At 35.5% G+C, this 15705-nt stretch overlaps 2 protein-coding genes across 2 annotated transcripts; both read left to right on the top strand.

The window, feature by feature from the left end:
• The first annotated feature begins 9691 nt into the window (after window positions 1–9691).
• On the top strand, window positions 9692–10246 carry LOC117119180. Its single transcript, XM_033264000.1, has one exon. It carries the CDS (start codon window positions 9692–9694, stop codon window positions 10244–10246), a length of 555 nt encoding a protein of 184 aa, XP_033119891.1.
• Window positions 10247–10272: 26 nt separating this feature from the next.
• LOC117119179 lies at window positions 10273–11718 on the top strand. The gene has a single exon (XM_033263999.1). It carries the CDS (start codon window positions 10273–10275, stop codon window positions 11716–11718), a length of 1446 nt encoding a protein of 481 aa, XP_033119890.1.
• The last annotated feature ends 3987 nt before the right edge of the window (window positions 11719–15705 follow it).

Genomic DNA, 15705 nt, shown 5'->3' with positions numbered 1-15705 from the left:
ATCTTTTTTTGTGTGTGTTACCAGTATAAATACAAAATCGCATACAAATACTAAGTGTAACAGCATGTACTGTACATCAATCATGTCATTACTAGACATATAGGCCTATCTGTATAATAATAATAATAATAATAATAATAATAATAATAATAATAATAATAATAATAATAATAATAATAATAATCATCATCATCATCATTTAGGCCTATATGAGATTTTTGCTCCCTCGTTTAAAAAAGTCTGGATTCTCCATCTGTGGGATGGTGCCATGGAAACTTTGATGCACAAATCCATTCATTCAAATCACCTTTACGAGATTTAAAGAAAATGTATAACTTATTGGATTCAGAAATATTAAGTCATTTAAATTATAAGTATTTTGTACCATTGATATACAATAAGAGTATCTTTCACTAATATACCTTGAAGAAAATATCTTTTATTGGATTCAGAAATATAAAGTCATTTAAAGTATTAGTATTAACTGATATACAGTTTTAAAATATTTTGAGATGAATGGTGGTGTAAACGAACTTAAGATAAGTAGTACATTAACGTTGGCAGCGCTACACATTGTCTTTGTTAAGCGCGCCAGTAGCAGTTCGAAGAGAAGGTATCCTTCGTTGCTGCTCACAATTATGTTGGTAGAAAGTTGCGTACTTGTCAACTTATACACTGTAAAAAAAAATGTTTAGGTGTTTAGGCTTTATGTGTTTATAAAAGTGTTTAGGTGTTTATTTATTTAACAAAAATAAAACAGTATGTTTAGTTGTGGCCTGGTTGCATGTTAAAAAAAATTAAACGGTGTTTATTGGCTCTTTGTTACGAGTGTTTAGTTGCAATATGGAGTCACCGTGTGTTCAAAATATGAATATAAATAATAATATAATAATTTCTATTTAATATTAATAAATTAAGTAATTTAAATGTATTTTCAGCAAAAGCAATTAGCTTTCATAAGTCTATTTGTAATTTATTATATGTAAGCGGGCGAGAGATGACTCCACTTTGAGTTATGTTATGGGTACGTGTACCTCAATCATTCAAAAACCGAAAATGATGATTATTGTATTTTGTTTTTCATTTGAAAATTGTTTATTGGGAAAAAATATGAATAATGTTGATAATCATAAACAGCATGTTTAGAATAATTTTTATATACAACGTTTATTGCCGGTATTCGTAGTTTAATGCGCATGCGCATGTATGCAAATTGACTCGACGTCATCAAAAACTTTCGATGGGATCATCACGCCATGATTTAACGCGCGCCGATTGCATTGTACAACACAGATCTTCCCGCTTCTTTCAGGCTGTCAGGTGTCACTGATGCTAAAAATGCTGAATAATTTGCAGGTAACTTGTTCGAATTAATTTGATGGATGTCATTTGGTGGCCTAGGCTAGCCTTCAGTGCCTTGAAAAAATACAGACAGCTAGGCCTTAGCCTAGACTAGCCTAGGCCTACCTGTAACCCAGGCTAGGCCTAAGGCCAGCCAGAACTACATTCTGGGCTCTAGGCCTAGGTTCATATTGTAAATTTAAACGTACTTCCACGTAAGACATTTGTTTTAGTTTGTTTTCTAAACAATAATTACTCTTCCTGTCTCTTATACACATCTTATACATATTGCGTGTAGTAGGCTACTTAACCTTAACTTCTTTTTGGATTCTATCGAAGAGTTACTAACCTCCTATTATTTGGAAATAAAAAAAAATCTTGAAGAGAACTCCTCACCCAAAATCACCCACGCCCCATCCCCCACACTCAATGCTTTGCACCTTGCATTATCCTCCCCCATTGCTACATTCTAGATCAGCCACTGCATTAAATGTTTTAAATATACACAAAAAAATACTTATAAAATGATTATTTGAGAGGGGAAACGTTTGTTCAAACTGAAGCATTTGCTTAAATAAATAGTGTGTAATTAATAATTGTATTTAAAACATGATGGATTACAAGATGTGAGCCCATAAATTAATTATTATTCGTGTTTTATGCATTTTAAATTATGACGTTTACTCTTTCAATTGTGTTGCATCTACACCGGCCCAACTCTACATATACACGTCAAATTTGAAATTCCCTTCACTCCTGAAGATTGCCTAGTGCATGAAACAGCCTGTAGAGTGAAATTACAAGTTCCTTATTATTAGTATTATATATATATATATATATATATATTTATTTTGTTTGTTTTTGCATGAATTTGTAAACATAAATTTAACAATGCTGATATTCAACTTCAATAATCTTCAAGGTCGTCTCTGATTTAAAGAGAATACTTGGCAGTGAAACATTTGCCAATATGAAACACATGGTTCAGCTGCTCCCTGAAGCTGTAGGTGAAACTAAGGTAAATGTGAATTATACATTTAAATTTCATATATAATTATTCTTCTCATTCTGAACCTGACCTCAACTATATAAAATTGCCTACTATTTCAGACATAAAATTATGATCCCCAACTAAATGTAGGGTGTGTGGCTGGTACTTATTAAACCTTACATTTATGTGTCTGTAGAATGCAGCATATTTCATAAATTCGTCCTGTTTTAAGTGGTCAGGAAAGTATGTGAAACAGTAATAAATTGAACAATTTTTCAGGGTTTGAAATGGGCACCCATTTTTTTTGTGGAAGCCTCCCAATTCTTTGCCAAAGGGTTTTTAGCAAAAGTGGTTGTACAATACAAAATACAGTGTCCATGTTACATATGGATATTCCAAGTTTGACACCCCCACATAAATGTTAAGTATAAACAAAAAAAGGAAAAATGTATATAACTGCAAAGACTAGAATGTGTTGGCATATTTACATTGCGATTCAAGTACAATCCTGGAGGCTTAGGAGCTCCGCAAAATGTCGTTTGTTATTTTTACGGTTTTTTAATTGTTTATTTGTATCTTTATTTCAGATACAATTCCAAATTAATAGATTATGGTGATTGCCATTTTTATGTATCAAACTCTATATATCATATTTTTTCCAGTGTATCTTCATAATTTGTTTTTGATGTTTAACTTCTGTTACCTAAAACTGAATTAAATAAGAAGTATTTCATATAGAGGAGCTGTTTATGGTATGCTCTTCCAGATAGTCAACTAAACAAAACTTACAATATTACACATTTAAGAAATCAAATTACCTCAAATGATTACCTGGTTCACTAATATTTTATTTATTCAGTTATTTTGATGGTGCAAATTAAGGAGATTATTTTTACAGTTAACTTTATTATGGTGACTTTCTTGTTTTACTATTTAACAGATAAATTTTAGTGTCTTTTTGTATTTATATCAATGTACTACTTTAATATTCAAATTGTATTTTAACACGGCTCCAGGGAAGAACAGCCATTTTGGCTGAACTGGGCCACATGTGTCTAAATAAAGTTATTATTATTATTATATTCCCTATATTTCATTTACCATGTTGATATGGATTTATGGTTTTTTGATTGGAATAGTTGTAACCATCTAAATACTTCTTTTCCAGATGATTGAAACCATCAAGATGATAGAAAAAATGACTGGGTTTGAAAGAGGCAAAGGCAAGAAAACTAAGTCAATCATTGACTTGAAAGTGGTAAGTATGTTATATTGTTTTACACAACAAAATTTCTCAATTCATACATTTTGTTAAAATTGCAGATAATTTGTTGATGGGACAGTCTTGCAAGCAATTTAATAAAGTGTATTTAAACAGTAGTTGTAAAATTAATTAAAAATCATTACTTTTATTCGGATTTTCAGGATGTGCCAAAAGAAGAAATAAGCAGTGCATTATGGAGCAAAGAATTAGACGCACCCTATTTAGTGGCGTTGATACAGATAATGAGGATCCCCAGTGCTTTGTGGTGGGTGACACATTCATTATTTCCTGTCAGGGTGGTGTTGCTGCTGCTCTGATACAGCTTATTGCTGTATACAGTACTATGTTTTCCAGCTTGAGTATCCAAGTGTATATAGTCAGGTTTTGGGGCTTTTACAGACATATTGACAGGTGAGCCATATTGTGGTTTGATGTCATCAAAGTATAAGAAGTTTGCACCTACTATTAAGGCAGCAATGAAAGCAGCAGTACAGAAGAAAAATGATAAATAAGTTACCGTAGTTCAACTATTCCACAATCTTTATGGATACCCATAAAATACAAGACCCAATGTCATTAGGACTTTTATTCAATGTGTATGAATATCCATAAATATTTATGGTTATCCATTAATGTTGAATAAACATTTCACATTTTTAATGAAAATAATGTGAAAGTGTCTAAGATTACTTTCTATACAAAACGTTTTTGGGGGTGTCGATTTGTCTTTTATTGCATATTTATGGCTATCCACAAATATTTATTGATATTCATGAATATATTCATGAATATTTATGGCTATCCATAAATATTGAATAAAAGACCAAATGACACCACATGCATTCCTTTATCAACCAGTTACCTGATTGAAATGTTAACATAGTTATATATTGAAATTTTGCATTTTTTATAAAAATATTGCTTAGAAAGTGTCTAAGAATAATTTGTAAACATTACATTTCTACAATTACTGTGTTTATCACAGGTGTTAATAATCAAACTATTTGAAAGTTTGCATTTTTTATAAAAATAATGCTTAGAAAGTGTCTAAGAATATTTGTAAACATTACATTTCTATAAATCCTGTGTTTATCACAGGTGTTAATCAAACTATTTGAAGAGTGTTTATGTTAATTAAACACTATGTTTAAAATGTTGTTAAATATATACATACCAGTGTTTAAAAAGTGTTACAGAGCTGTAAACAGTTAAAACTGTTTAATATGTACATGCTTTGAAGTGTTTATTAAATAAACATTGTGTTCATTAAAGTGTTTATTTGGCCTAAATGTTGTGTTTATTTTCTCTAATCATCGTGTAAAATTGCCTCATGCTCATGTGTTTAAAAATTAAACATTTTGTTTAACACTAGACACATTGAAGTGTTTATAAAGTGTTACAAATTAAACACTTTAACATATTTATTAAAGTGTTCAAATCCTAAAGACTTTTATTTGCAGTGTATGAGCGAGAATATGAGATCATTGATTGAATTGAAGGGTTGTTGATCACGAGTTTGTTGCGCCATAATTCATATAAGGTTTGAACGTTTACTGTGAACTCATGTACTGTGTTTCTAATATTAGCATTTACGGATGACGATTTAGTCATGTACTGTTACTTCTGTCTCGCGATCTGAGGCCTTAGCGGATATGAAGTCATTGGATGTGGCTAAAAGACGTAGAACATCATTAAGACACATTAGAAAGGGCTGGGTTGACAAAAGGCAACATGAGGAAGGAGAACAGTATAACCCTGGTGCCTTTTAAGGCTAATTTCCACCATAACTGGCCCAAATTCACATTATAAACATTAAAAAATCTTATAAAAATGTTTAATCGATGATTTCTCCGATTGACACCTATGTAATTTTAAAACATCATATCTCAACTTCTACTGGAGTAAAGTTTATGAAACTTGGCAAAATTGTACTTCTGTTAATGCTCTAGTGCCTAAAATTTGAATTAAAAAAATTGAATGTTGCAATCAAATGTTATTAGGCCATGAATACTGTATTTATTTAGCAGTCGAAAAATTTGAAAAAAAAAAACAAAACATTTTACCACAAAAATTGTTTAAGTGGAACACTCCAATCCTTTTTTAGTTCCTATGCATGTAATGCAATAGGAACTATTGTAATCACTCTCACATTTCTTTTGTTTTTTATTGTGTGTAGTATGTGTGTGCGTATGTGTGTAGACATTTATAACAGCACCAAGCTCTGTATGAATACCTGTCTCTTATACACATCTAGATGTGTATAAGAGACAGGTTTTAATACTTGCTGAAATACATCGTTTTTTCATTTAGATCTCCATTTTTCACTAACTCCATGCGACGTTTTTTTCTGTTGCATGAGTAGTCCATAGAGCTATTAAACAACTAGAGTGTTGACAAAATGGCGCAGCAATGCAGAATTATGTATGTGTACCATCCAAGATGGCCGTCGTAGTAAAGTGCCACCTTCAGGCTTGGTATACATATTATTACATATTAATAAGCCCTGACTGACTATTATTTCATTAATGATAATGAGTAATGGTAATAACAAATTAATAAACAATTGTAGCCAAAACAAGGCCACATGAGCATTTTATTCAAAAATAAGTACCAAGGAATGAAAATTAAAATAGCGTACCTTACACCCAAACACCGCAACGCTCGAGTTTCAAACATACGGGTAGCTAGCTGTACTGAATCCTCTGAGTAAATTGAGGGCGCAATTGTAAACGATGGTGCTTAGCGAAATTTGATTGGCTAAATCTATGGCAGCCATCTTGGATGGTACCCACACAGTTCTGCGTATTTCGAACATCGAATACATTGCGGTTAGCGCTCTAGTATTCTTATTATCTTTATGGAGTAGTCATATGAAGGTACCATATCCCCGACAGTTGGCTATGCAGCAATGTACCCTTTGAATACAAATTGAAGACAAGTGAAGATATAAAGGCAGCTAACTTTCCACAAAAGCATTAGACCTAAGCTAGGCCTAGTTCAGTACAGTAATTACAGCGATTGTAGGGTGGTAGATCGTTCAGTCAGTGATATCGTGTTGTCGTCTAATACATTTTAATAATGTGTGTACAATTCAAGAACGCACCGCGTGGGTCGCTTTCTTTGTTATGCGGTAGTAGGCCTAGTATATGTAGCAGAGCAATCTAAGCCTAGCCTAAGGCCTAGATGGTATACGTTCTTGATCATCGTAATGAAAACTTTGGGTGACAGACGATTGGGCCCAACTGGTGTGGACGATCGGACCCAAGATAGCTTCGAATAAATTGTAGTCCTAGTAGGCCACTGCACCACCCCAACTCCTGATATCGTTCCAAACTACTGTAAAATGAAATTACTGTATACCTAGCTAGGCCTAGGTCCTATGCCTACGAAATTTTTTCAAAGAAATTTGCTAAAAATATTACTGTAATTTTCCTGTCGAATTACATTACTAAAATCATTATTTTGGGCCATTGTTTCGTCTAGAAACTATTGTTTGAGAGTGCATTTTATTTTTTATATTTCTATTTAAGGGCGCTAGATTTGCGTGGGTAATTCAGATCTTGCTGCTGAATTCAATGCAACGCATCATAATGTTTCTCTAGTATTCACTGGGTTTTACCGTTTAAAACCATACCTGATGTTAATGAATATCGTTAAAATGTTATGTAAGTATTTAAGAATTGTTGTTTGATTGCAACATAACTGTTTGTATCTTCAAAGTATTAATTTAGCACATAGCCTATGTAACACTCTGCTTAGGCCTAGACTGTCTCACGTGTATGCGGATAGCGGCGTGCTGTTTGAGCAGTAGCCTAGCTCTGCCTATTCTTGTCGCTGTAGTTTATGCGTTGATTAATTCAGTTTAAAATAAGTTACTGATTGAATATTTTTATACATTATAAGATTTGTGTGCTAATGCATTCTATATAATTCATGATGAATTTTAATGGGTTTTTGTAGGAACTAGTTTATTTAAATATACTATATTATTTTCCTTTGTTCAGAAGGAAAGCATGGTTTGTGTGGCGCATTGATTTCCATTTCTAATTATGTAATGAGGCTTCTTTATCCATCATGCTTGGTACAGGCTTTTTATATGCTCTATTGTTTATACTGTACTTATCTTAATTCCATTCAGACTGTTTACCACTGAGAACATTAAACTGATGTACTGTTCTGATTTAATGTACTGTATATAGTTGGAGAGATAAGTCGTAAGTTTATGTCATCATTAATACTGTAATATGTTGGGACACTGCAACACATGTCTACTCATGAGAATTCTCTTATAAGTATGGTGCAAGCTACGGCTTTGCCTAAAGCACATGTTAGAAAATTTGAGGGTGATCCTCTATTTTATTATACATTTATGGCTTCATTCAATAACAGTGTATCTTGCATTACTGATCCTAGTATAAAGCTTAACGTTCTTCGTTCATTGTGCTGTGGCCGAGCTCTTGATGCTACAGAATTTTGTGTGTTGAAACCACCAGCTGAGGGCCTTGAAGCAGCGCTGACAACACTCAAGTAACGGTTTGGTAACAGTGCTATGATTGTGCAAGCATGGATACAGAAGATTGTAACCCGACCAAAGGTGGAGCCAGCAAAGCTCGAAAGTTACGCAGATGATTTAACTAACTGCTTCCAAGCACTAGATGCTCTAGGATACTTGCAAGAACTGAACAATCAAGGGAGTCTGAAGACTATAATAGATAAACTACTAAGGTTTTTACAACAGAGATGGATGCGTGAGGTCTTCAAACTAAGAGAGAATGATAAAGTGCCGAGTCTGAAGGATGTTGTGAGGTTTGTAAGGACTTCCACTTGTGAGGTAAATGATCCTGTATTCGGAACTGTCGCTGAACCTCACAAACCATCGAAGCCCAGTGAAAGGACTACAGGACGTGTGTTTCAGACAGATGCGAAGATGGTACCCTCAGAAATCAAGATGTTTTCAAAGTGGAAAAAGTGCTGGGGATGTGAAACTGATGAGCACAGGCCTGACCAATGCCCTACACTTTTGCAAGTAACTCCAGAAGAACGTATGAAAAAAGCCAAGGAGAATCATGTACGCTTCTCTTGTTTCAAGAAGGCAGGAAAACAGCAATCGATCACAAACTGCCGAAGAAGGAAGAAATGTACGCAATGTGATAAATTCCACCATCCACTGCTGCATATAACAGCTCAACCTACAACACAACTAATGACCCTAGATCAGAATTCAACTGATGATGTACAAGTTGTCATGCCGATGCTCACAGCAAAGGTGTTAGGTAGAGACTCTAACATCTTGTTTGACACCTGCGCTACATCGACTTTGACTAGAGATGATCTGGCTAAAGAATGCAAATTCCCAAGCAAACCAGTAACGGTTGAAATAACAACTCTTGGTTCTGAGAAGTCATTACTTCATACTAGAGCATACAACGCAACACTGACATCTAGGGAAGGACATTCCCACTCCTTAACTGCAATTGGGGTACCTACAGTAGCATCACCGATGTACCAACAATTAGTAACAGACTATGATCAGAAGTCGAAGATGTGATATTCATAAACTGTTTACTATTACATGAACTGGTAACCATAATAACCATACCCTGGATAGCAGCGCGCGCGTAGTATCAAGGTGCGTCGTGCCACACTACATTTGTATTACCGCTTGAGGCGGGATTTACTCTGTGTTATGTATTGAAATAAAGTAGACGTGTTGAAGTTTACTCCCAGAGTCATTCTACTTTTTAATAGTCATCGAAGCTATTACAGAAGAGAAGCTGGGTGAACCTATCTATAGGAGAAGTGGGACGGTTGGTATCTTAATAGGTATTAACTATGCCAAGATGCACACAGGAAAATGCGTTGACATTGATGGTGATTACGTAACAAGAAAGTCTCCATTAGGATGGGTTTTGTTTGGTACCAACACCAAAGGGTCTACAAGACAACATCAAAATCCTGTGATGCTTATCAAGTTAGCTAAGCCTGTAGACATATCTCAATTCTAGTCCACTGAAGAGATAGGGGTGGAATGTAAGTGTGATTGCGCAAAAAAGGATCCAACACTAAGCCCAGATCATAACAGGGATTTCACTAAGATGTGGAACTCTTGCATGAAAGATACAGATGGACATTGGGTGGTATCATATCCCTGGATAAAGACTCCAGAAGAACTTCCAAACAACGAAAAGCAATGCTTCGCAAAACTTTGTTCCCTAGAAAAAAGGCTCAAGAAAACAAACTCTGCAGAGCAGTATAGCAGGGCGATTGACGATATGGTGGAGAAAGGTTTTGCAAAGAAACTAACTGAAGAAGAGAAAGGAACCTACCATGGACCAGTCCATTACATTCCTCACCACGCTGTCATGAGACCAGAAAGTGCCAGTACACCAATCCGAATAGTCTTTAATTCGTCGAGTGTGTGTGAAGGGTCATCGCTAAATGACTACTGGGGAAAGGGTCCAGACCTATTAAGAAATCTGATGGGAGTGATTATGAGATTCCGGGAATTCAAGATTGCTGTTGCCGGCGAAATCAGTACTGTAAAATGTTCTATCAGGTTAGGATTCCACCAAGAGACATGCACGTCCACAGATTCTTGTGGAGAAAATTTGAAGAGCGTTCACCTGACACATATGTTCTCCCCATTGTGACACCGGGGGATAAACCTGCACCAGCCATGGCATTGACCGCACTACTAAAGACAGCTATGGAAAATGAAACTGACCATCCACAAGCAGCAGGAACTTTACAGCGAGACACCTACATGGACGATATTTGCACTTCAGTAAAGAATGAAAAGGAAGCCATTGAACTGACTAAGGAGATAGACAACGTCCTATCCACAGCAGAATTTAAAGTTAAAAAATGGGTCTCCAATGCTAAACTACATGCTGACCAAGATCAGTCTGAGCAACCTGTGATGTCTGAGGACACTGAGCAGAAGGTATTAGGTGTCGTGTGGGAGCCAAAGACAGATGAGCTTAAGTACAAAGTACAGCAAGTGGAATTACACGGCAGATTTACCAAGAGAACTGTACTGAGTGAAATCTCAAAAATCTTCGACCCAATTGGATTTGCCGGTGCATTCCTGATACGAGCAAAGATAATGGTACAGCAACTTTGGGCAGCAGGAGTTGGTTGGGACGATGAATTAGATTCTGAAGAGACATCCAACTGGTTCAAGTTCTTTGCCGAGATGAAGAGTCTACATGGTATTTCATTTAAGAGATGCTTGATCCCTGAACCAGATGCTGAAAATTTACAGTTAATCATCTTCTGTGATGAGTGTGCCTTTGGCGCAGTGTACTACACTAGATGGGAGACATCTAATGGTACGTTTGGTGTAAGATTCTTGACCACAAAGTCCCGAGTTGCACCCCTGAAGGCATTAACAATTCCGAGGTTGGAGCTACAAGCAGCTGTGGTAGCCACCAGACTATACACATCTATAACCAAGGAAATGACTGTCAAGTTTAAAAAATCTATTTTCCTCTCAGACTCGATTATTGCTTTATCCTGGATAAGAGGTCAGTCGCGTTTCTACAAGCCGTTTGTTGCCAACAGAGTGTCTAAGATCCAAGGCAACACCGATCCATCAGACTGGAAGCACATACCAGGAGAGTTCAATATTGCAGACAAAGTCTCCAGAGGCGTGAGTGTGAGTGACTTAAAAGGTGAATGGAAAGAAGGACCTTCATTTCTGAGCTTGCCTGAAATTGAATGGCCATGTTCCATCCCTAGGGCGAGTAAAGAAGATGTAGATGCCGAAAAACGGAAGCCAAAACCTGTAATGCTCATACAGCAGCTAGAAGCAGCAATTAACATCAATAGATACTCAAGTTGGCGAAGACTTCTACGGGTGACAGCATATGTTTTCCGATTTATAGTGAACACCAGAGCAAAGTGCTGTGTGGATGATGGCCCACTATCTGCACACAAATTAATGGTAGCTGAAAGACACTGGGTGATGGATGCTCAAAAATCCCTAAAGGAGATTAAGGAATACAAGTCTCTAAGTCCATTTAGAATGAACGGTATAGTATATGTAGAAGTAACAAGAGACTCTCATGTGACCAGGCCTATCCTGTCCTTCTGCCGAGATGCCACCGAGCCTCATATCTGATTACCGGACAGATCCATGAAACTGGCCACTACGGCGTCGCTACAACTGCCACAAAAGTAAGGCGAAGATTTTGGATTGTAAAAGCAACCACCTTAGCTAAGACTGTGAAGTTCCAGTGTACTAAATGTTGAGCTTTTGAGCACAAAGCAGAAAATCAGTTGATGGCGGAACTGCCCATAGAACGAGTTACACCATATTCACCACCGTTCCACTATACCGCAATAGACTACTTTGGACCTTATCATGTTAAAGTAGGAAGGAACAAGTCGATAAAGCACTACGGGGTGACATTGACGACCCGTGCTGTACACCTAAAGCTTGCTGTTGATTGTTCAACACAGGAATTCATACAAGTACTGAGAAGATTCTACGCAATTAGAGGTCGACCCAAAGTCATACAAAGTGACAATGGCACGCAGTTTGTGGGGGCAGAACGAGAATTAAGACAGATGATAGCTGGTTGGAATAAAGATCAACTAAAGGAGTACTGTGCTAATGAACAGGTAACCTGGAGATTCACTACACCATTAGCCCCTCACCACAATGGCTGCGCCGAATCACTGGTAAAGAGCTGCAAACTGCACTTTAAAGAAATCTATAGGAGATCAACGTCTGACGCCGTTTGAATTGTACACATATTTCCAGGAAGTGGCAAACTTGATTAATGAAAGGCCGGTTGGTAGAAAGCTGAATGATCCTGATGACAGTTCATTTATTTGCCCGAAAGACATTCTGTTGGGGGATCCACAAGCCATGTACCTCACGGCCCCTTCAGGGAAACCAAAAACCCACGGAGACATGTTAAAGTTCGCCCAGAAGCTAGTCGATGCGTTCTGGAAAGTTTGGATTAGGGATGTGTTTCCTTCTCTTGTACCACGCAAGAAATGGAGTATTGAAAGAAGAGATGTACGAATTGGTGATGTAGTGATGTTAGCAGACCCCAATTCAGCTCGAGGAAAATGGACCATTGCAAGGATCACCGATGTATATCCAGGAAAGGACGGCCAGGTGCGCAGTGTATCTGTAAAAACCCCCAATGGGAATTACGTTCGTCCCATAACTAAGTTAGCTGTTATATATCCAGTTGAGGGATACGAATAGATCCAAGTTTATGTGAATTCCTCACATGGTGGGGGAAGGTGTTTCGTCTAGAAACTATTGTTTGAGAGCGCATTTTATTTTTTATATTTCTACTTGAGGGCGCTAGATTTGCGTGGGTAAGTCAGATCTTGCCGCTGAATTCAATGCAACACATCATAATATTTCTCTAGTATTCACTGGGTTTTACCGTTTAAAACCATACCTGATGTTAATGAATATCGATAAGATGTTATGCAAATATTTAAGAATTGTTGTTTGATTGCAATGCAACATAACTTTTTCAGCAAGTAGATGACCATAAACAAGCAAACATTGAAGAGATAGAGTCATTGAAAGCAAGCATGGAGAAACCGGAGAACCAATCAAGAAGAAATAACTTGATATTTAAAGGCATACCACAGAAAGAAAACGAGAAATGGGAAGAAACGGAAAAAATGGTGTTGGAATGCATTAGAAATGATTTGAAAATACAGGATAAGATTCAAATAGAGCGAGCACATAGGCTAAATACCAAGGCAAAAGGAAGAAGAATAATTGCACGATTTGCTAAATACAGGGATAAGCAACGCATATTGAAGAATGCATTTAAATTGAAAGGATCACGGATAAGTATCTCGGAAGATTTTGCTCCAAAAACGAGAATAATTAGAAGCAAGCTGTTGGCCAAAAGAAGAGAAATTATTAACGAAAATGAAAACTGCTCAGCTAAGCTGAGATATGACAGGTTTGTGGTAACATACAGTTATGGTGTTGTTGAAACATTCATATTTAATGAAAAGAAAAACAAAGTTGTTAAACAACAAGACAAAGCTAAGGATGGAAGTAGATATAATGGGTCAAGCGAAGTGGCTGAGGAGTAGGAAGGAGGTCAAGGTCCGTCAGTGCGTGACATTAAATGTATAGCATGGAACATACATGGAATTAGAGATAAACGGGGTGCAGAAGACTTCATGAGTTATCTCAAAGAATTTGATATCATTGGACTGTCAGAAACTTGGTCTAAATCTGATTTTTTTATGGAAAGATATGTTTCGTTTAACGTACAGAGCAAAAAAGCTTCGACTAAAGGAAGGGAGTCGGGTGGTATATTGTTATTTATAAAATGTGAATTATCAAATATGTCAAAAGATTAGAATTTGATGATGATTTTATTTGGATTATAGTGGTTCCCCCAGGCAATTCAGACCCATTCATATTATGTAATTTATATATAAGACCAATTACATCTAGCTATAATGAGGATATGGATGTATTTGATAATATAACAGTAACTATGTCAGAAATACGTGTTAAATACAATATTACTAACTATATATTCTTTGGCGACTTTAAGGCCCGGACAGGGGTGCTTGATGATACCATTTTATTTGACGATGTTAATTACCTCCCAATTGATGATAATGATTATGGAATTGGCATATCAATATGTAATAGATCAAACTGTGATAGAGAAATTAATGACTATGGGAAAAAGCTGATTGAGCTATGTAAAAATACATCAATGTGCATAGTTAATGGAAGGAAAGAGGGTGACAAAAAGGTCGAATTTACGTTTATTAATTATAATGGCAAAAGTGTTAATGACTATTTGATTACATCTACTTCTTTCTTCAATAAAATAAGTAGTTTTAAAATAGGTAACCGAATAGAATCAGATCACTTTCCCTTAATTTTTGATATCAATTTTAGTAAAATAGACCAGACACATGTTAAAAAAGGGGGAAACTCCAAACAGCAAACACCAAGTTATTACTTTGATTACGAAGGTTATATATCAAATGAAAATGAAATCAAGATAAATATTATATTAAATGATATTGAAGTATTACTGCAAAATAATGAAGATATTAACATAATTGAGTCTAAATTCATTAGCTTATTTATTGATTTTGCAAAAATAAGAAAAAATAAAAAATCATATGAGTCATCCAGTGATTGGTTTGACAAAGAATGTAGAAATAAAAGCTTTAAACATTTTCAGAAATGATAGATCCAACGAAAACTTAGCTACATATAAAGGAAATAAAAAGGAATACAAAAGGTTGATTCAGATTAAAAAGACTAAATACTCTAAATCTTTAACTGAAAAAGTCATAAATACTTATCCGTGATCCTTTAAATTTTTGGAATTTATTTAGAAAAAGAAAAATCCAAATTAACGACATACCTGATAGTGATTGGATAGATTATTTTTCAAATTTATTTGATACTGACCAACAAATAATAAATGAGATTGATAATAGGCCTAATGGTATGTATAGCAATATAGAGTCAGAACCCTTGGATAGTGATTTAATGAATGCACAAATTACGGTTGATGAAGTCAATGAAAGTATATTGGCTTTGAGAGAAAATGCGTCACCAGGTATAGATGGAATTCCGTCTGCCTTTTTCAAACGGTGTGGTAACCTTTTTATTTTGACGTTAACTGCAATATTCAATATAGTTTTAAATACGTGAAATATACCTTCAACTTGGTCAAGTTCTATTATAATTCCATTTTTCAAATCGGGGGATAGAAACTTGCCACAAAACTACCGTAGTATATCTCTAATCACAGCAACTTGCAAAATATTTATGAGAGTAATTTATAATCGCCTTTTGAAATGGGAATCAACAAATAATATACTTAGGGAAGAACAGGCAGGGTTTAGAAAAGGGTACTCTACTTCTGATAACATTTTTATTCTTCATACTTTAATTAGAAAATACCTTTATAAAAGTAAGGGAAGATTTTATTGTGCATTCATAGATTTCGAAAAGGCTTTCGATAAAGTAAATAGACAAATATTATTTAATAAACTTAAACAGAGTGGGATGAACGGGAAAATATTCAATATTTCTGTCTCTTATACACATCTAGGTTTAACTAACAATTGTAACATG

Source organism: Anneissia japonica, unplaced genomic scaffold (genome assembly GCF_011630105.1).
Source record: "Anneissia japonica isolate Jap-2015-1 unplaced genomic scaffold, ASM1163010v1 scaffold287863_len737641_cov155, whole genome shotgun sequence".
Taxonomy (NCBI): domain Eukaryota; kingdom Metazoa; phylum Echinodermata; class Crinoidea; order Comatulida; family Comatulidae; genus Anneissia; species Anneissia japonica.
Note: the sequence above shows the minus strand (reverse complement) of the source record. Positions and strands in the feature narration are given on the sequence as shown.

Excerpts from the sequence above, each read along its gene's own strand:
- LOC117119180 (XM_033264000.1), top strand. The coding sequence starts at position 9,692 with ATGTGGAACTCTTGCATGAAAGATACAGATGGACATTGGGTGGTATCA.
- LOC117119179 (XM_033263999.1), top strand. The coding sequence starts at position 10,273 with ATGGCATTGACCGCACTACTAAAGACAGCTATGGAAAATGAAACTGAC.